Source organism: Pinus tabuliformis, chromosome 3_1 (genome assembly GCF_031772625.1).
Source record: "Pinus tabuliformis cultivar Carrire ecotype Pingquan chromosome 3_1, CPIR1, whole genome shotgun sequence".
Lineage (NCBI taxonomy): Eukaryota > Viridiplantae > Streptophyta > Pinopsida > Pinales > Pinaceae > Pinus > Pinus tabuliformis.
In genome coordinates, this window is record NC_142301.1 from 704,856,058 (window position 1) to 704,879,132 (window position 23,075).

Here is a 23,075-nt window from a genome sequence, read left to right on the forward strand (position 1 = left end):
CTTGTGTTAATAGTCGTGGTTACTAAATATATTTAGACCAAATTCAATTTCAAAAGACAATATTAAAACTAGGCATTAAAATAATGAAAAGTCACATACAATGTATTAACAAATTATTCAAATTAAATTTTTCTGATTAATTATAATAATAACAATAAAGTCCATTTCTATAATTTTTTATGCTATCTTTTTAATTGTATGGGAAGCCAAAATAACATTCCAATTGAGAACATAAAGAATAAACTTCAATTAAGAATATAAAAAATAAACCTAAGAATAAACTTTAATTAAGAATATAAAAAATAACCTCATTTATATATTAATAGTACAACTAGAACAATTGACCAGGTCACGATTGGTGAAGGCCAATAGACATCAACTATTGCTTGAGTAAACCACGAATTGTTGAATGACATAAGAACAACAAACAATAAACGTTTCATGAGAACAATGAGGAGATGAGAACTAGGCATTCCACTTTTCACTAATCTAATATGCAGGTATCAAGTCATATCGTAAATTTATAATCAAATTAGGTAAATGTAAAAACATAGTTATAGATTTAGAAACACAAGAAACTTATTGCTGAAATTTGTTGAGAAATCACTAGGGAAACCAATTAGGGTTGATTTCTCTTACTTGATAATTGCTTGTGAATATATGTTAGCTTCTTATTACTTTTACTATGTTCTCTTCATCAAACAATTACCAAAACATAAACATAAAGATCACAAGAAGACAATGAACACAAGGTATAGGCTCCAAGCTAGTACAAAACCCCACAAGGGGGAAAACCCAGCCAAATCTTCTCTTCTTATAGAATCAAATCAAAGTGAGAAATCCATGACCCAAAGACCAAGAACAAGACCTTCCACAAGACCCAAGTCAACCCTCCCAAATTCTTCCAACAAGTAAAAGTCAACTCAAGTCAACACTGGTCAATTCTTCCTCAAATTTGGTCAAACCTAAAATTTTCGGACTTGCAATCACCTCTGAAATTTTCGGCCCCTACAGCACCCTGAAATTTGGCATGTGTGACAAAAACTAGGGCAAAATTTCATACATGTGGCATGTTTTTCTTCCTCATTAACTTTCGTTCTCGCTCTTTTGACTTTAGATCTTTTCCTTGACTTCTTCACTGGTTTTCTCTCTCTTCTTCATGACAAATATTCTTTTGACTCAGTAAACCCTAGAAGCATGAAGAACATGCTTGACTAATAATAATAATAATAATTTGTTTTTCTTCTTGATAAAAGTACAATGATAATTATGAAGATTGAACCTAGTTACATTTTCCAACAAAATATCCATATATTGATGTAGACGAGACAACGAGAATATGCTAGAATCTTTGAGTCATGGCCATAAGTCAAAAATTTTGATTAAAATAAAGATTAATCTGCAACATTTAAACGGGAGGACACTTACTAGTGTAATTAACACCTCATAAAATTAACTAGAACATTAATAAGGGTATAACTAACGCAACTATGATGACAAACATCATATGAAAATATAAAAAATAAACCTATTTTTAAATTTTACTAGGAGTACTCGTGGAATTAATTAGGCTATTTACATGATGCAATTGTGATTGCACTTTTGAGCATTTCTTGAAATTTAAGTTTTAAATTTGATTATTTATATAATCACAATAATAACTATTTATATTGTAATGCATCGTGGACGAGATTAATATCACAAATGTAGATATCACTAGAATTACAAAAATAATCACTATTGTTATGTCTCATAAAACCCAAATTAATAGATCTCTTATTCCATAAACAAGAACTCATACATTAATATCTAATTGTAGCCTTAAAATTAAATAATGATGATTATGATTATTATTATTATTTTTTTACAGAAATGGTTATGAGATTTCATTAACTGCGTGACTAAGAGCCACAAATTCGATTACAAAAGGAGAGGCAGATTTCTGCATGTCTTTTCAGCAAGAGGAAAATAATGCCTACTCTCGTCAGGCTCCTCTTTTTACATTTAATATAGTGTACTTCTGCTGCTGATTTCCCGAGCTGAAAAATACAAACAAACTGCTACAAAAGGATGCAATAGAACATGACTCTTTAGGGGATTGGATCCCAAAGGATTTCATTATCTCTGAGAATAGAACCGGCATCTAAATGTACTGCCTTGTTTGCCTCAATGTCTGCTTCTTTGTTATTTGTTCTCAAAACATGGAAGTATTTCAGATTCAGGGACTTTGCCATGCCTTTGATCCTTGTAATTATCCTTGCTAGCTGCAGATCCCCTGAGTTAGAATTGGTTGCCATTGCTTGGGTGATAACCTGGGAAACCCCAAAGACATTTTCCTCCTTGTAGCCCAGCTCTTTGAGGAATTTGATTCCTTGAAAAAGGGCCATCGCTTCAGCTTGGATGCTTGAGGAATGGCCTAATCCCCAAGCAAATCTGTGCACAGCTGTTTCATTTGGGTTTATGATGAGTCCTCCAGCTCCAACAATACCTGGATTCCCTTTCGCTGCCCCATCAAAGAAGAGAGAGGGAAGAGTTTGGTTGGACAACTAGGTTTGAAAATCTGCTTCATTTTTCCTGACTTGCCATTCTTTGCGAGATGGAGGAGAGCTGTTCGATTTTGGAAATTTAAAATTGGGGGCAGATCCCAGATCTATGTCCTGCTGACTTAGATTTGAATCATCTCTTTTGTCTTCCAGCCACTCAACAAGTTGACTTTTTACTGTGTTGGCAACTATTCTGAAGTCTTGTTCCTTATTTCAGAAAATCCTTCTGTTTCTTTCCAGCGAGACTTGCCAGCTGATGAATTTAGGCAGAGCACTCCACGCTGACCTGAATGTTTTATTTTTTGGAAAGGAGCCTGGATATCTAGCCATCCAACCCGCAAATAGATCGGAGACTAAGGAGGGGAAGGTGAATTTATGCTTCCAGGAAACAAGTAGCTCCTGCCATATGGAAGCTGCGAACTTGCACTCGATCATGAGGTGGAAGGCGAATTCTAAATTTTCCTTACAAAGAGAGCATCTAGAAGGCCCAAAGATGCCCCTTTTCTGAAGCTTGTCTTCAGTGAGAATTTTCTGATGACAGAGGAGCCAGCACAAGTGGTCAACTTTAGGAATTGAAGGTATTTTCCATATGCCAACCCAGGGGGTAGGATTCGGAGGCACATGAGGCCGCTCTAGACATTTAGCATAGCCCTGGGCTACCGAGTAACCTGCCTGATTTGATCCCCGACCTCTCACGTCCTGCCTGCGTACATGAATTGGAGCTAGCCCATGTAACTGCGTGGTGAACGTTTCCAGATCAGATCGTAAGTCGGGTGGAACTAGGAGTTGTTTCCAACCCGTCCACACATCACCCTTCCAGATTGAGAGATCCCACAATGTGTTGATGCTGGCCTCTGACATCCAGCGCTGGAACTCAGGCATGTATCTTTATTCTGCCAGCGGGGGTTTATTCAAGACACTGTCGTTCCAGAGGTGGATACATTTTCCGTTGCCTGGAATCCAGAAGGAATGATTCCTTATCAACGAGCCAGTTTTGCTAATGAACCTGCTGAAAGGAGTTTTGAAATGGTTCTTGGGCTGATCCGGCATCTAAGTCTCGGTCCTCTGAAGTACTTCCATAATGCAACTTGCACCCAACCTGGATTTGGAGCTATGATTTTCCAAATCAATTTGGTTCCCATAGCTAAGTTTTGGACACTGAGATCTTTGAAGTTCAATCCTCCCTCCTGAGTTGGTCTGATCACTGTTTCCCAATTAACTAGGGAAATTCTCTTCTCGTTTTGTTTGCCTCCTTTCCAGAAAAACTTTCTGATTAATTCCTCCATCTTTTTGATGATTCCCACAGGCGCCAATAGAACCGAGAATTTGAATAACGGAAGGCTGCTTAGCACTGCTTTAATGAGCACTGATTTTCTAGCTATGTTGAGCCAAGAGGATCCCCAGGCCTACATTTTTGCTTTGAATTTGTCTAACTAAGGATACCAATCTTTACTCAAGGCCCTCTTGTGGAAGATGGGTAGTCCCAGATATTTAAATGAGGACCAAGAAGTAGAGACTGTAAAACCGAGGCATCTAGCAATGGAGCTTGCAGTTGAAGTAGGAATATTCCAACAATAGATATGGCATTTGCCATTGTTTAGAACACTGCCCGAGACCTTACAGTAATCTTCCAGAACTTCTTTGAATTTGATTGCTGAATGAGGAGATGCAGCCTCCAGCAGTAAAGTATCGTCAGCGAAGAGGGCATGATTGATCCTTTTGACTCCTCTTGCAATGCACAGGCCAGCGATGTCTTGATCTTGCTGCTTTCTTTGTAGATAAAAACTGAGAACAGAGGCCTGTAGAACGAATAGGAGGGGTGAAAGGGGGCACTCCTGCCTCAGCCCTCTTGTGGCTTTGAAAAATTCAGTAGCCCTTCCGTTCACCAGGGGCGCAATGAAAGGTTCCGAAATACAGGATCTAATCCACTTGATGAAATTTTGACCGAACCCCAGTTTTTGCAACACCTCAAACAAAAAACTATGTCTAACACGATCAAAAGCATTTGCTAGATCTAATTTAATAACCATACCTTTTTCCTTTCGGTGTAGGCTGGAGTGAATCGCCTCTTGAACCAGAACGAAATTGTCCACCAATTGCCTGCCATGAATAAATCCACCTTGGTTATCCGGGATGATTTTGGGAAGAATTCTTTTCAACCTGTTAGCTATCACTTTGGTTATCACTTTGTACCCAATATTGCATAAGGAAATTGGGTGAAATCTGCTGAAAGAGTTTGCTCCTTTCTCTTTGGGAATGAGGGCAAGAAAGGCTGAATTTGTGCAGCCTCCAATGTTCTGACAGTCTTGGGATTTCTGGATCATTTTGAAGAACTCCTTCTCAACAATCTGCCAACAGGTCTGGAGAAATCTAGGCGTAAAACTGTCCGGTCCCGGAGCTTTATCGGGATCCATTGCGAAAAGGGCCTCCTTGACTTCCTTTTGCGTGATTTTGCCTTCAAGTTCCTGGTTCATTTTGGAGGTGATAAGGCTAGGGACAACGTCCAACAAAGTAGCGTTTAGATCAGCTCCTAAATCTTCTCTATACAGCTGCTCAAAGTGCTCTGAGGCTGCCTTTTTTATGCTGGTAAAGTCCTTCAGAATGCAGTTGTCTTCTTTTATTTCAGTGATGGAGTTACAGCCTTTCCTGGCTTGGGCTTGTTTATGGAAAAAGGAGGAGTTTCTGTCGCCAGATTTGAGCCAAAGACTCCTGGACTTGAGCCTCCAATATTCTTCTTCTGCCAGACAGGCCTTATGGAAACTTTGCTGAAGCTTGGCCTCCTTTTCCAACTCATCTTTAGTGATTTCAGCTGCTTCAAGATGGAGATGCTGGCTTTCTAGAGCGATTTGAATTTTTTTCCTTTCCGCAGCAGGGTTGGGCAGGGTCTTAGCCCAATTTTTTAGCATGACTTTAACCCTTTTGAGTTTTTCCTCCCAAACAAAAAAGGCGGATCCCTTGACTGGATCTTTCCAGCAGTCTCTGACCTTTTCCATGAAGTCTGTCTCTTTGATCCAGAGAGAGCTGAATCTGAAAGGTATAGGCCCCAGATCCTTGGGGGTCAGCAGCTCTAGGCTAATGGGCTTGTGGTCTGATACGCTGCTGTGAAGAATGCGCATTCTAGCTTCTAGTCCAAGAAGTAGGAAGGAGCTTTGCACCAAAAATCTGTCAAGTCTTGCCGCTATGTAACCCGGGCCAACTCTCTTGTTTGACCACGTGAACTTGCCAGTAGTCGGCTTAATGTCTATCAGATCCCAATCTTGCATGAGATCTTCCACTAATTCTCTTGCCGGATCCCTGACGATACTGCCTCCTCTTTTTTCTGATGAGAGGAGGGTGAGGTTGAGATCTCCGGCTATGATTATATTCTCCAGATTCTCTAGATCTGCCAAGTTTTTGATGGAGTCCCAGCATAATTTTTTCTCACCTGCATTGTTAGGAGCATATACATTGAATAGGCAAATAATTTCCTTAGATTCTAAGTGCTGCATTTTTAACAAAATCCAATGAGTGTTCAGGGACTCAGCGATTAATGAGAACTTCTTTGGATTCCAGAGCGACCCAAGTCCTCCCGATGCTCCACGGGCAGAGATTGCTTGCGCGCTGTCTTTCTTCCAAAACATTTTGCTTGCCTGGAGGAAGACTGAATCCTCCAATTTAGTCTCCTGGATGAGAAGAATGTCCAGGGCTTCCAGTCTTATTAAACTATTCATTGCTTCTTCCTTAGCTTTGGTGCCCATTCCCCTACAATTCCAGGAGACTATCTTCATCATTTACTTTTGCTGTGATGAGCTCCTTTGGAGCTCTAGGTTTGGATCCTCTTCATCTTCGGGGTTTTTGCTAGGAGTTTCTCTAGCGTTGGCTGGCTGCCCTGAAGCTTGTCCTTGTATGTTTCTTGGTCTCTTTTTTCCTTTGCTGACATACACCCTCTTGTAGATCTTCTAGAGGTAAATTGTGATTCACCTATTTCCCCTTCTTCCTCCAATTCCTCGGACTCTTGGGTTTCCTCTTCTTCTTCTGACATCCTCCCTTTGGATCTCTCTGGTACACTTTTGGATTTAGATGGAGAGATCTCCTTCGAGATTTCTGTCTCCTGCGTGTTCATGATTTTAGATCCAAGGATCTCAAATTTGTTCCCTTGGCTTTCCATGGGTGATTTCTGAACAGGCCCCGCTTGGGGAGCTATAGCATTTGCATTTGAATTCTTCCTGGATGAAGTTTTGGGTCGCTTTCCCTGATTCCATCCTTCTTCCTTCCCTTTTTCTTCTACCCCTTTGGACGAGCAGTCTCTGGTGAAGTGTCCGTAGACGTGACACTTCCGGCATTTGAACGACAGCTGTTCATAGTCCAACTTCTGTACATGTGTCCAGGGACCTACAATTATTTTGATGGCTTCTGGTAGTCCGACCTCTAGATCTACCTCGACACAAATTCTGGCGCAATCGTACTGATCTTTGCTATTGGCCTTGTCTATAAATTTCCCAAGAGTGTTTCCTATATGTTTCAAAGAGTCCCAGTTCCAGCAGTGAACGGGAAGATTGGGGAGTCTTACCCACACCGGGACCGCTGAAGGCACATCCATCGCCGGATCGAAGTCTGGCGTCCATTTGTTTAAATACAGACCTTGAGGGCCCATGAAGTAGGGGCCATTCCTGAAAATGAGATCCTTGTCCTCTTTTTCAAAAAATTCAAATAAGAAGTATCCTCTTCCGAGGAAGTAGGAGGTTACCTTGTTCTTTATCAGAGGAGCCCAGTTCCTAGCAACCCAGTTCTTCGTTGATTTCGGGGAAGGCCAAAGACCTGTAAACTGACCGACCAGAGCATGATCTGCCAGAGATAAGGCTACCTGAATCGGACCTTCAGGCGGAAGGGCAATCTCGGGGATATGTTCTAGCTTTTTCACGAACTTAGCAGCTTCCACGGATTTCTTCTTTGGCAGAGAGGCCAGCAAGGTTCTGAAGGCCTCAGCGGCGAAAGGCAAAGGAGGGGAGGAAGACCCCTGAAGGGGAATCGGCTCTTCCATGAAGAGCAGCAGATCCAGCCAGCCCAGCCGCAGCTTGGAGCAAAGCCCCCGACGGATAGGTCCGCAGGGATCGGGACACGCAGAGAGCGGGCGCACTTGCAGGTTCAGAGCGCGCGAATAGCGGACCTCGCAGGCTGCAGAGCGGGAACCAAAGGAGCTTTTTTCCTAGATTATTGAGATTATTAATATTATCATTATTATTATTATCATTATAATTTAATATTAATTAAATTAAAATTAAAATAAATTATTCATATGACAATTTGCCTAAGATGTAAATTATTGTAATAAATACAATAAATTACATTACTATGGAAACAATCACATATATTAAATATCTTTAAATTTTCGACCATACAGACCACTTTCAAATGCAAATTTCCAATATTTTCAACCATACAAACTACTTTCAAATGCAAATTTCCAATAATTATTGATTAAGATCACAAATGTAGATATCACTAGAATTACAAAGATAATCACTATTATTATATGTCTCATAAAACTCAAATTAATAAATCTCTTATTCCATAAACAAGAACTCATACATTAATATCTAACTATAGCCTTAAAATTAAATAATGATAATTATGACTATTATTATTATAATTATAATTTAATATTAAATAAATAGAACTAAAAATAAATTATTCATATAAGAATTTGACTGAAATGTAAATTATTGTAATAAATACAATAAATTACAGTAGTACTGAAACCATCGAATATATTAAATATCCTTAAATTTTCGACCATACAGACCACTTTCAACAGCAAATTTCCAATAATTATTATTATGTATTTAAATGTAAGGTGTGAAAAACCCAATCGTCCCCAATACAGAGTTCCCATCATTATTATCCAAGGGCGAGGTGTGCAAAACCCAAGCAATGTTATTAATGCCCAGAAAAAAGGCACCCACCATATCCAACAAACATCTGTGCATCGAAATATATAAAGATATGCCTGCCATACAGAAAGCTTCTTACAAATTCCCTCGACATGTACTTTACATTATTAAATTTACTTATTACATTTTAATGTTTAATAATAATAATCGCATAAGGCCCAATAGCTGGCCTAGATTTAGAATACACAACTCCAATCTGTGTCTGGATATGCAAAGTACACATATCCATCCGATTATTTACCTTTACCAAAACTTCAAAGAATAAGAGCAAAACAAGAATAAGAATAAAACAAGCCCACCCATGTCTGCACTATGATCTGCGAACTTTCATAAGGCCGATAATAAACCAATAGATGGATTGCACTGTATAAGCATAGTAACATTTGCACTGTATAAGCATAGTAACATAACCACCAAAGAAGGATTACAAATAGATAAATACCAAGCCCATCTACTCCAGCTATTCCATCATGTCTGGGTTGAAGTTAAGAGATTCCCTCCAAATCAGCTCTTTTATGTGTTCCTCGGTGAACGTGCCCTGTTCAAAATCAAAATTGAAAGGGGCAGGGCATCTGGGTTCTTCATTGATGCCATGCAGACTTGCTAAGTAACGGTGACTCAAAGCCTCTTCAACTGAGAGGCAATACAATATAATTAAAACCGAGTCAGTTGACACGAAATATTAAAACCATATAGCATAGCTTCAACGTCCAAGTATTTCCCTTCACCAAAGCTAAAAACCATCTGACAAAATCTGAAAATAATAAAAACTAACCAATTATGAATGTTGACAAGATACCTGTGATACGCTTGCTTGGATCAAATACAAGCATTTTTTCAACTAAATCTAGAGCATCTTCGTCCATGTTAGGAAATTTCTGAGCAAAAGGTTGCTTAGGGACCTGTGGGAGTTGCCTGATGTATCTTCTAGTATTATCACTCCGCAAAAAGCCAAGATCAGAGTCATCTGGTGAACCAATAAACTGTACAGAAAGTGAACAGAAAACAAATTAGCAGGTGAGAATCCAAGACAGGCAGAGCAGCCTCTTTCAATCTGTATCTCATTTTGTTATCAATCAATGCCAAATAAGTTATGTTTCAATCATAGACTTGTCCAAGTAAGAGGAAAAATTAGCATTTACCTCAGTGATGAGCTTTAATTGCTCGACATAATTATTACCAGGAAACAAGGGCTCCCGCTTTAGTATCTCCATGAAAATGCAACCCACCGACCAGATATCAATGGCTGCTGTGTACTCTGAACAATTCAATAGAAGTTCTGGTGCTCGATACCAGCGAGTGACAACATATTCTGTCATAGAGTCTGTGTCTGAAGTAGTCCGTGCAAGCCCAAAATCACCTATTTTTAGGTCACAATCCTCGTTTAGAAACAAATTACCGGGCTTCAGATCTCTATGCAGAATATTTGCAGAGTGTATATACTTGAGCCCTCTCAATAATTGATATATAAAATACTGCAAGAAGTGTGCCCATGTCAGGATGCATTGATCCATGTTGATTATTGACGGAAAAATGCAACTGACAAATTGTACTGGACAATTTACCTAACATCCTATTAGATCATTTGCTACCAAGTTCCCATGTAATACAGTGAAGAGCTCTATCCACATCGATGATGAGACACTAGAAATATGTTATAATTCTCCAGAGTAAGCAAATACTGCAAATGTAATGCTCAAAGCAAATATAGCTTCACAAGGCAAAGTGGATTGCTGACAAATGATAGCTAGAGCAGATGCATTAGTACATTGAATTTGCTTTGGGTGAAACTTGAAAAATGATAGAAATCAGAAAGGCAGAAAGGTTTTCTTTATATAGATAATTATTTGTGACTTTCTTATCTTTATGTTCATCAAGCAATTACCAAAACAATCGCACAAAGATCACAGACACCAGATATAGGCGGACAGCCAGGAGAAAACCCAGTCAACAAATCTTCCTTAATAACTTCCTAAGATAATCCAAGACTCTTGACCTAGACACAGACTTCATCCACACCAAGTCAGCCCTTTCTTTCTTCTTGCAGATGATAACCCTTCAACAACAACTTCGACCTTGCAGCAACAACTTTGACCCAGCAACTGGCAGCAGTAGCAGCAGCAGCAACTTCAACTTGACAAGAAAGACTTCGATCTCCTAGAGGAATCCACACGAGAGATAGATAGATAGCCCAAAATTTCGATCTTGACCTTTTCTTCGTTCTTCTCCAACTTCACACTACTTTTAGCCTTCTTTTCCTACTTCACAATTTTCCAACTCTTTCTTTTGGATATCGAACTTGTGTGTGAGAGAGTGTTCCAAATGAATTCAAACTGCTTGTGTATATAGGCTTCTGGTGAGGTCGAATTACCCAGATTGAAGCTGACTTGGCGTGGAGGGGACAAATAGCCTATTCGACTCAATATTGATTCTTTTTACATGATTCAAAAGCCCAAGAAGGGTCTCTTTTAATGGAAAATGACTCTAATGACTCGGAATCAATCTTAGAAGTCCTCAATGGGGACTTTGACCTAAAACATGATGACCCAAGCATGAAACCCATGCTTTAGTAAGTCATAATAATAATAATAATAAATATCTCTTTCATTCTCTTGATAAATACATTTCATTGTGACTCAAATACATTTTATGAAGACCGAACCTAGTTACATTCTTCAACAAAAAAGACGGAGTGACAAATACCAGAGCAATTGTTAAGCATATCTCAGGACACTGCAACCAATATGCATTTACAATTATAGCATACAACTCAAGTTACTTTCTTTAGTTATAGTAAATAAACTCTCATACAATAAACCAGAAAATATTGTTCTTCAGTTTAAATTATCATGGGTTGAGAACTTGCAAATAATACAAGTAACAAACTTCCTATCAGCCTACTGACAGAACTGACAAATACAAAAAGGGTGGTTATAACCTAGAGCAGATTTTATTATCTCACCTTATTGTGGATGGTTGAGATTCCCTATGTGACTTTGGTGATCTAGAATCCTAAGTTTACAACTCCTAAGCAACAATTTCATAACAAACGTAATCAAATTTTGTTTGAAAACCGTAAAAGGTGTCTTCATAAATAAAAAGAAATTACAAGAAAATGCTTGTTGACTTGCTTTGGAAGTTTGCACCCTGATCTACAACAAAGCCCAAGATTGGCTTAAATCTTCAACTGGATTGTCGATCAAAGAAGCTGAAATATTCTTAAAGAAAAATGTCAGACTCTTAACCAAGTTTTAATTTATATCAACTAGTCCTCGAGTGTTAAACTTAAAATGAAAAGATGTGTCTATCGAAAAAAATAAGCATTCTAAATATCTGAATTAAAGAATATGTTTATCGTATCATGACTCATATGAGGTGCACAAAGATATTCACGGTTCAGTTGTTTTCCAATAAAAAGCAGTGCGTGCATTCATCACTGAAATTTGCCAAAGCAATCTGCATGTCATTTTATTATTATAATACCTTGCATCTTAATATAACTAAGATTACCACCAGGTTTAATATTTTATCCCACTCCTAGAGATAACAATTTTCAATATCCATAAAGTTCTCTACAGCCAGGACTCTATTCATGATGCGTGTATGTTTACCATGCTAAGCACATCAACATCTGAAATTATCCTAGTTAATGCTAGGAACAAAATGAATAATTGAGGGGTAGCTATCGTATAATCCTTGCATCATTTATATCCACGTACATATAAGTCATAAAATGTGCTTACTTATGCCTACGAAGAGAGGATTATGTGGAGCTAAAAATTAAATATGCAACTGAAGAGAAGTTGCAAAGATAGATTTTTGCAGTCTCCAAAGAAATAGCAGTATTAATATATTTCAATGATGTGAATTTGAAATAACTTCGCGGCAGAGGAGAACAATAGTCACATGCTTGGAGGAATAATTTTCTTAGCATTATTTCTTTTTCAATACCCTTTCCACTCTCTTTCAAAGCACGATTAAAATTAAATGTTCAATTTCTGAAAATTCATATAAACAATTCTCCTCATGGGAGGAAACATTAAAACCAAAATACCAACTATAAAATATCCAGGACACGAAATTGTGAATATACTGTCAAGAATTAAAAAAGTAACAAACCTGACAGTGATCCACAGATAATGGTTGCTTGGAGTGTATTATCTGGCAGAGATCCGTATCCATGAGCTCATATACAATATAAACATCTTTAAAATTCTCTCTCTGAGGAGGACGAATGACATCTTTAATTGCAATGATCTGTACCAAAAAAAAGGTTGTCAGAAACATCATTCTAAAGACATATTAAGATGAAAAATACAGGTTTCTACCATAAACAAAAATTTGGATAAGATCTTGGAAATATCACCCCAATTCAACTAAGGAAAAGCTTATTTATTTAAATATGAAGATGAATATAACTATGATAAGTAGGATTAAACTATAAAGAACAATGCAAAACACATCTTGCAAAAGGAAGTCAGAAAGGAAAGTGACATGTGGAACTCATAATTAGTATATTTATGTAACGGCTTTGACCCTTGTTGACCTAGCCTTGTGCTTTGAAGAATCTAGGATTTACTAGGGATACCATCCTCAGAATAAGTAGAAGTGCTCAGGGGTTTTCCCCAGGATCATGTTATATATATGAAATTAAACCTTTAACCTATGTTGCACCAAGTTTTAAGCATGGAAGTGTTGGAGAATGTAGCTATGGTCAGTCTTCATAAAATCATTATTGTCATTGTAATTGGAAAAACAAATGATTATTTTTGTTTCTAGCATTAAAGGAAGAAATCTATCATTGATCAAAACTTGTATTTTGTAAGTCCTGTTCTTCATGACATTAGAGGAAGAAATTTATCATTTGTTATGTAACTTCAAGAAGCCTCCAAAAGTGCTAGTCAGCCTCTGAACTGTTCAAGTCGGCTTGACCTATTGAGACACCCATTTGGACGCCCAGTTGACAATTCGTCATCCTTGAAGGCAGTTCGATCACACTCATCACAGAGATCTGTTCTCTCATGTGGAGAGGTTACAAGAAAGGTTTCAAGGGCTAGAAACAAGTTTATTCTCTATTGACAAGATCTGTACTATTCCGAATCCTTCATCACAGAAGATACAAAGTCTGAAGTCTCTCAGAAATCCGCAGTCTGAAATATCACAGAAGATCTGAAGTCTGTCAGATCCTAAGTCTGAAGTATCACAGAAGATCCAAAATCTGTACAAGAAATCCAAGTCTGTTACAAGCAGAGATCTGAGGTCTGAAGTACAAAATTTTGTAAGTTTGTTGGAGACCCAAGACTTGTCCATCAGAGCTGATCCGAGGTCTGTCCAAGAGGTTGGAAGGTTTTTACTTGTTCACGTCAAAGGGCAGTCTCTTTTAGTATTCGAAGATTTTTTTGGAGAAGAAGAGCCAGAACCTTGAGGAGCCTAGCACTTGTGGAATGTTATATGATTTTGATTTCTTCTGTTGATTCGAAGATTTCTTTAAGAAGAAAGTTACTGGGATTTTTTTTCCATTTGGGGGTTTTCCCAGGATAAATCTTTGTCTTTCATTTCTCGTACATTGTGATCTGGCTTCATTTACTATCTTGGTTGACCTTCTAAATGTATAATTGCTTGATGAAGAAGAACTTAATATTCACAAGTTAATTATCAGAATTTAGAAGTGGTTTTATCAACATGGTATCAGAGATTTAGTGAAGGTAGGGACTGAAGAAGATCACTTTTTGAGATTGAGACTCTGTTGAAAAGACACATAATCTGATCTATATCTATGGCATCCAACATGATATCCGAAAACAAGTTACAAGGAGCTTCAAATTTTAGAGCCTAGAAGACAAGGATTGATCTTATCCTTGCAAGAAACAAAGTTTTGGATATCGTGAAAGGCAAAATCAAAGAACCATCAGATGATGAAGGGAAAGAAAAGTTCAAGGAGAATGACATAATTGCCATGAGCCTCATTGTGGATTCAATCAAAGACAATCTAATTCCTTATATTTCCAACATAGATACCTCAAAGAAGATGTATGATGCTCTCTCTAAAGTGTTGGGAAAGAAAAGTTTAAGGAGAATGACATAATTTCCATGAGCCTCATTGTGGATTCAATCAAAGACAATCTAATTCCTTATATTTCCAACATAGATACCTCAAAGATGTATGATGCTCTCTCTAAACTGTTTACAATCAACAATATTGGTCAAGTAGCAAGGTTGAAGAATGAGCTTCAAAATGTCAAGATGACAAAAGATGACACTGTGTCTTCATATTTCGTAAGGATCTCTCGTCTAAGAGATGAACTTCAAGCAATTGATGAAATCATCCCTGATAAAGAACTTGTAATTTCAGCACTTTTAGGGTTACCTAGATCCTGGAATGCTTTCGCAGCTGGTATAAATAGCAGGAAAGAGGCTCCATCCTTTGAAGAGTTGTGGACAGCTTTCTCTCAAGAAGAAACTAGACTTACACTATTGGAAGGAAACCAAGAAGAAGAAAATTCTATCTCTAATGCTTATGCAACTCGCTTCAAGAAGAAAGTACGGAATTTGGTTTTAAAAACAAAGGCTCAAGTAAAAATCCTTCTCAACAAAGAAAGAAAGATTTGTCAAAAATTCAATGTTTCCATTGTCAAAACCAATGTCCTGAGAAATTAAATGACAACAAGAAAAGAAAAAGAGATCAGGTTGCTATTGCAAATGAACAATCAAAGAAGGCCAAAACAGAAGGTTCCAATGTCAAAGATTTATACTATTGAACAAGAAAAGGTTTAGGATTTTTAGGGGTTTTTGACAAAACCCCAGTGTAATGTATCCCGTGTGTAAAAATATATTTTTGGTTTTTGACTTTATGATTTGTGAGCAAAACCCTAATATGGATCATGGCTTATGCATAATTGATTTCAGGATTTTGGACAAAAACCCTAGATTAAGTCCATTTGTGCGCAGCAAAGGTTTTGATTTCTAGGGTTTGCGAACCTAGAAAGGCTTGATAAGGGAATGCCTAGGGTTTTCGACAAAAACCTAGGATGAGTTACTGAGACAAAGACAAACCCTAATGACGTCTAAATCGATGACATTGAGGAGTACAAGATCAAGAGGGGGTTGTTGTTGTTCATAAAAGATAAGTGATCAATCTTCCTCTTTTTTTTTACTATTATTGATATCTACAGTAAAACTAGTCTCTTGCTTTATTTCCATTGCTTGATTGTAAATATTCTTTTGTGATCTCCTCAGAGAGGATTGCAGGTACATACTGAAGACTATATGAGCTAGAAGAAGTTATAATATCAAAACAAAGTCTGTGACAAGTCTTGGATTCAAAGGAAGCTTTAGAGGGAGCTTTGAATCTTGAAAGGGCTATGGATTCAGAGGGAGCTTTGGATCCAGAAAGAACCATGAATTTAAAAGAAGCTTTGGACTCAGAGGGAGCAATTTAATTCTCAAGTTTTGAGGCAAGTCTTTAAGTATTATCTTTAAAATTATATTTGATGGCCAAGGTCTCTCAATAAGAGAGAGCATTAATGAGATAACAACAGGGGCAAACATTCTCCAGAAGAATGGCCTAGACTATTGTTGAGGGCAAGCATTCTCTTAGTTGAAGAAGAATGGTCCTTAAGGCCCAGTTACTCAAAAGAGTAGGTTCCTTTCTGTGTTGGCCTAGTCACTCTATAAGAGTGGGTGCCTTTGTTAGGCTAGATTACTTGTTGAGTAAGCCTTTCGGCCTAGAGTGAGGTTTGTGATAGGGTTTGACCAAGATAATGACAACCCTGTAATGTAAAGGATCCTTTAGAGTTTGACCCTGTGGTATGAGGAGTTGAATGTCCTCTAGGGTTTGGCCAACCCTATGTAGTTGGAACATGGATGTTCCTAGAGGTTTGACCTTGGTGATGGAAAACTTGTACTAGTCTGTATACCATGAGGTTGAGGCACCAACTAGATCATGGTGACTAGTTGTACCTTAGGCTAGGTAGCCTATATGATGGTACATAGAGTTGTTGTACCTTAGGCTGAATAGCCTGTATGATGGTACGTAGGGTTGGTACCTTGGTAGTAGCCTAGATGGTACCTAGATCCCTGAAAGATGTAGGGTTGATACCTTGGTAGTAGCTTAGATGGCATCTAGATCACAGAAACAATATTTGTTGGGTTGATACTTTGGCAGCAACCTAGATGGTATCTAAATCCCTGAAACAATATTTGTTGGGTTGATACCTTGGAAGTAGCAGAGATGGTATCTAGATCCTTGGAACTACATGCATGTTGGTTTGATACCTTGGCAATAACCTAAATGGTACCTAGATCCCTTGATCAGCATGCCTTTTGGATTAGTGTCTTGGCAGTAGCCTAGATAGTACCCAGAAGAAGCATGTTTGTTGGGTTGGCACCTTGGCTGTTGGAAGAGAACTCTTATCATTGTGACCTTGGTTGAAGAATAGTCTTGGAGGCAGTTCATATGAGTAGGTTCCTCCCAGTATCTTGCTCATATCTCTTTAGAGTGAGCTTAGGCCTAGGATGAGGCCTTTGGAGTTTCACCTAGACTATGTATGGAGACTAGTTGTTTGATGGTGAACCATGATCTTAATTATATTGTAGTACCATAGGATAATGGTACTACGAAGTGTGTAACCTTATTCTTAAAGAAATATTTTCAACAGAGAATATCTAGATAGTCATTATGAATACCTCCCTAGCTAAGAGGGAGTGTTGGAGAATGTAGCTATGGTCGGTCTTCATAAAATCATTAATCTCATTGTAATTGGAAAACAAATAATTATTTTTGTTTCTAGCATGTTCTCCATGCTTGCATTGATCAAAACTTGTATTTTATAAGTCATGTTCTTCATGACATTAAAGGAAGAAATTTATCATTTGTTATGTAACTTCAAGAAGCCTCCACAAGTGCTAGTCGGTCTCTGGAGTCTGAACTGTTCGAGTCGGCTTGACCTATTGAGACACCCATTCGGACCCCCAGTTGACTATAAATAGAAGTCTATTTGTCATCCTTGAAGGCAGTTCGATCACACTCATCACAGAGATCTGTTCTCTCATGCAAAGAGGTTACAAGGAAGGTTTCAAGGGCTAGAAACAAGTTTATTCTCTATTGACAAGATTTGTACTAATCTGAGTCCTTCATCACAGAAAATACAAAGCCTGAAGTCTCTCAAAAAACTGCAGTCTGTCAAATCCGAAGTCTGAAATATCACAAAAGATCCGAAATCTGTCAGATTTGAACTCTGAAGTATCACAGAAGATCCGAAGTCTGTATAAGATATCCGAAGTTTGCTACAAGCAGAGATCTGAGGTCTGAAGTACAAAATTTTGTAGGTTTATTGGAGAGCAGAGTCTTGTCCATCAATGCTGATCCGAGGTCTGTCCAAGAGGTTGGAAGGTTTTTACTTGAACAAGTCAAAGGGCAATCTCTTGTAGTATTGGAAGTTTTTTTTTGAAGAACCAGAACGTTAAGGAGCCTAGAACTTGTGGAAGGTTATATGACTTTGATTTCTTCTGTTGATCTGAAGATTTCTTTAAGAAGAAGGTTGCTGGGTTTTTGCCCTTTGAGGGTTTTCCCAGGGTAAATCTTTGTCTCTCGTTTCTTGTACATTGTGATCTAGCTTCATTTACTCTCTTGGTTGAACTTCTAAATGTATAATTGCTTGATAAAGAAGACAAACTAAAACATTAAAAGAACTTAATATTCACCAGTTAATTATCAGAATTTAGAAGTGGTTTTATCAACATGAAGGACAGGGGATTAAGTTTAAGGAACAGGTGGAAGGTACCTCCCAGATTTCCAAGGGTAAAGGGGTAATTATATACATTTAATGTTAAATATGTGAAAGCCTAAACAATGAAAATTTTACTTACAAAATTTCAAATCAGGTGCTCGTAACTAATATACATAAAGTGCTAATAACTAATAAACATAATCATTGATCTTATTGAACAATTCCACAAGAAGCATTTATCCATACCATTCATGATTCCATAAAATGATACAAAGAAAACATCAGTATATTTAATGATATATATATATTTTTTTAAGTATGCAGTCAAAAACAATGAAATGCCAAAAATATGCACTCACTACTCATCGTAGATAGCACAAAGGTCGATCCAATGACACATATAAATAGTGTTACCAAACTCGTCCACTTCTACTCAATCCCAAAAAGCCCAACTGGTTTTGACCAAAACCAATTCGACTCACATACTAGGCATTTGATTTGACTCATTCCATGGAGTCAACAAAATAACCCCAACACAACCAAGTCAAACATGATAAGAAATGTAACTTAGGGAGGAACTTCTTGCATAGGTTCAATTTGAATGTGCAAGAAGTGATTCAAACCATTTCTTTGGTGGCCACCTTGGAAAGGTGATCACTAATTCTATCTTGTAATTTCAGTTAAAAAATAAAAGAAAAAGTTAAAGTTTTATGTTTTGAGGGCAACAAGTCTTAAGAATCTAAATGAAATGTTCTAAAAGTTATAGAACATTTGTGACTTATATTAGGATTTAACATTAACGATACATCTCATAATTGAGATACATGGCAGCTAGGATTGAGGAGTTTATTTATCCTTTCTCAAAGCATAAATAGGACAAAATGGGAGAGATCTCACATACATGAGAAGATAGCAAGAGAGATGGAAGAAGAAAGGAACAACGCATCTAGAAGAGCAAAGTAGCAAATTTGTTAGAGACCAATCAATATAGCACACTGTACAATGTGTACCACCATTGTAGTTATCTTTTCTTCATGCATAGGCCATACATCTTCAGATCTGACTATACATCTTCAGATCTGGGCATGCAACGTATTACTAGTGTACCCATAGTTTTAAAAACCGATCAGTCTGAACTGGTTAGTCAAATAGGCCCAAGTACCAAACCGGTAGAAAAACCTAGTTGGAGGGCCGTTTGTACCTAACTAGTACAAAAAGGCCCTAACCAGCTCGAGTAGATCTCACATTTGTTGGGGAGTACGGGACCATTGGGCTGGTTTGGTACCTAACCAATACAAACCAGTTGTTAAAATTGGCAACTAGGGCCAAATTCCACTTTGGACAACTCCTCTGGGGAAGATAATTGCAGCATTGAATTCCTCTCTTCGAGAGGACCAAAATCGATATAAAGATTGTCTAATTTGGTCAAGCGAAAGTGTGTTATTGAATTTTTGAATTATCTCATACAAATTATTATGGTCGGCCTCTCCTACATGTCGGCTCATCAAGCCCAATGGACTCGTCTCTTGTCCCCATCGAATACTATATATAGAAGTGCTCCATCACACTATGTCATATACTTATCACTCATTACTCTCTCTGAAATGGCCGCAGAAGTAAGGATACCTCCAGCGAAGAAGGAAGGGATAGTTTGACGTCTTGTTTGGGCTGCCTAATGGGCCGAGTTCCTTAGGCTGGAGGCTGAGTCTGTAAAAGGCAAGTTTGGATTTATATGAGGACTGTTTTGGGCTCTCTTATCTCCTATTACAGATCCGAGTTGTCATGAAGACCGACCACAGGCATAAGGAGGGTTTAGGTGTGAGTCTGTGGTGTGAAAACCCTCTCCTTGGTGAGCCGCATCCTCAAGGATCCTACCACATGCTAGCCATTGGCATTATCCTGTTGAACAAAGGGACTGGACGATCATCATATACCCTGGTTAACCGCAGACCTATCTTGATGAAGGCAGGTTGTCATGAAGGTTGTTTGTGGGTTGAATTAAGTACAGTCTTGTACTAGAGGAAGGACAAAATTTACTTGAAGAGAGGTTGCAACAGAAGGATGTTTTGGATGTGGTTGTAAGGGCTGTTGCAGTATGTCACAAGCCCTAACCAGGAGCAACAAAGGCAGTACAAAAATGATATGATTTGCAGTCCAAGCCTCTTCAACTGTATGACATCAAGAACAACTTGACTGTTTCAGAATTTCATTTGTGATTGGGCCATCTATTGATCTAAGGGCTGTGCATCTGTATGTTCAAATTGGCAAGTCATTCTTGACTTTTTATTGTACTCTCTCTCTCTCTCTCTATTGAACATTTGATTCTAATAATAAGAAGAATTGATCAAGGGTTTTCCCCATCTTGGGGTTTTTCCCTGGCTTGTGCCATATTCTCGTGTTCTCTTGTCTTGGCTTGTTTTCAACATTTTTCATTTATGTTCTTTCTTCAGTTACTGTCAATAACGATTTATGTGATTGCAAATCAAATGGGCTTATATGGAACTTTGAAGTAACTGTCATAAGCAAAGAACATGTTAAAAATTAACACCAGCCCTAATCGGTTGGTTCCAACCCTAACCAGCTCGGTTAGATCTCACATTTGTGGGGGAGTTTGGGACCACTGGGCCCGAAAAAAACCTGCCTGATTACATCTCACATTTGTGGGGGAGTCTGGGACCACCGGGCTCGAAACAAACCTGCCCGATTACATCTCACATTTGTGGGGGAGTCTGGGACCACCGATGGAAGTTTTTTAGGTGGTTTTGGAGGAAACCCACAATTATTTTCCTTCCAAAACATCCCCCCTTGGCCATACAACTATGTTGCACGAAACTTCTAGAAACTCGAAGTTTCAAACCGTACACGTACCCGAAACTCCGAAACTTGGCTGAAACTCGACCATCATGTAATCATCTATGAGAGTTAATATAGACTTGGTTTTCCTTCTAAATTTTCATCTATGGGTATTATTCCCCTTTTTCTTGCAAGATAATGTGTTATTCACTTAATTATAACTTTCTTTTTTATATATCGATACATATATGACATTTCGGCTGATGTTTCAACTGTGGTTTCCATTTTTAGGAGGTGATGTTTCTAAACATACCCGTTTCGAAAACAATGAAACGTTTTAGCATTTTGTGCAACTTAGCCATAAAACCAACCCTCCCCCTCCTAAACCCTAAACCTAAACAAAAACTAACTCTTACCCTTGTAATGTTGGAAATCAGTAGTAATGTTAAATTTTTAAAGTAAAGGTGTTTTTACTTAAATTTCTAACATTACCATGAATTGACTCAGGTTGTTTGAGAGTGGTTCTGACTTCATTGGATTTCATATGGAAAAACTAGAAATTTTCGAGATTTCAGGACCTAGGGGATTGCAATGTTTCCATTTTATTTTGTCATGCGTGAGGGTATAGGATTGGCACTTGATCACGAGCACAAAGCCCTTTATGTACCTTGATGTTGGTCGTATTGGTTGGTTAGGCATGTTAAACTTTTTCAATTTCTACCATATTACAAGGTTGAGCAATCCAAGTCTAAAGACTTTGAACTAGATGATGTTTAGGTAGCTCTTGTTGATGATCCCATCTCTAGTAGTGGTGAATCAATGATGAGTTTGATCAGTGATTTTTAGTTAGCCAGTGGCCCAATAATTTGTAGCATTGTTTTTGGAACTCTAGAGGCCACTTAGAGCCTCATTGATTATGTATTTTGTTGTTGATATGTGTTAAAATTTGCAACTAGAGCCAAATTCCACTTTGGATAGCTCATTTGATGGAGATGATTATTGCATTGAATTCTTCTTTTCGAGAGGACCAAAATCAACCTAAAGATCATCAAATTTGGATAAGCATAAATGTGTTTTTGAATTTATGCCCACACATGTGCAAATTGTCAAGGTCGGCCACATCATCATGTAGGCTCATGAAGCCCAAGAGACATGTCACTTCACCCTCAACAATTTGTATAAATAAGAGAGACCTCCAACCTCATTTGGCATCATCTCATCTCACACATTCTTCTCTCTCCTCATCTAATTGGTTTGTATAGCTTATTGGGCATATCTTTTCCTCACACGTGGCAAGAGAAGGACGAATTGCAGGATGAATTCAGGGCCAAAATTTCAGTCTGTTGCAAGTTTGACCAGTGTTAACCATGGGTGTTTTGACCACATTTTACTGCAATTTTTGGGTTAGAATTTCGTTTTTGGTAGGCCGCATTTATTGGCACAGGAACAGAGGCATTTTGTTGACTTTGACAACAGACCAATCGCAAGGTTGACCACAAGCCTAACCACAGAGTTTGACCATTATTTTCATGACTGTTTTGGGCTGACTTTGACCAGCAAAGAAGGCTGAGTTTGACTGGGTTTGACCAAGCTGCATAAAGGACTGTTTGTTGCTGCGTTGACCAATGTTGACTTTCTAGTTAGGGAAGAGTTTGACTGTTGTTGACTGCAGATTTGACAAGGTTGTTTTGACTATCATTTGGCAAGTCAATTTTGACTTTATTGTACTCTCTCTCTCTCTTTGTTGAACATTTGATATAATAATAAGAAGAATTGATCAAAGGGTTTTCCCCATCTTGGGGTTTTTCCCTGGCATTCGCCAAATCTGGTGTTCTCTTGTCTTGGCTTGTCTTCTGCATTTTGTTATTCATGTTCTATCTATAGTTACTGTCAATGTGATTTATGGTTAATGTGATTGCTAATGGAAAACTAAATTGGAAATTGTCATTGGGCTGCTAAAAGGACATTGAAGTAATTGTGCTAAGCATAGAACATACCATTGTTAACTAAAATTAACATGGTATCAGAGCCCAAGTGAAGACAAAGCCCAAGCAAGAGAGAGAAAAGCAATCACTAAGAGA

At 38.0% G+C, this 23,075-nt stretch overlaps 1 protein-coding gene across 1 annotated transcript in view; it reads right to left on the bottom strand.

The window, feature by feature from the left end:
• Positions 1-8,670: 8,670 nt before the first annotated feature.
• LOC149189114 (mitogen-activated protein kinase 6-like) overlaps positions 8,671-23,075 on the bottom strand; it is a 139,478-nt gene continuing 125,073 nt past the window's right edge. The window contains exons 3-6 of the mRNA XM_089411763.1: positions 12,593-12,730; positions 9,616-9,948; positions 9,273-9,456; positions 8,671-9,106 (exon numbers count right to left, since the gene is read on the bottom strand). Of these exons, the coding sequence (XP_089267889.1) occupies positions 8,934-9,106; positions 9,273-9,456; positions 9,616-9,948; positions 12,593-12,730 (828 nt within the window). The 3' untranslated portion in view covers positions 8,671-8,933. The remainder of the gene's footprint in view (positions 9,107-9,272; positions 9,457-9,615; positions 9,949-12,592; positions 12,731-23,075) is intronic.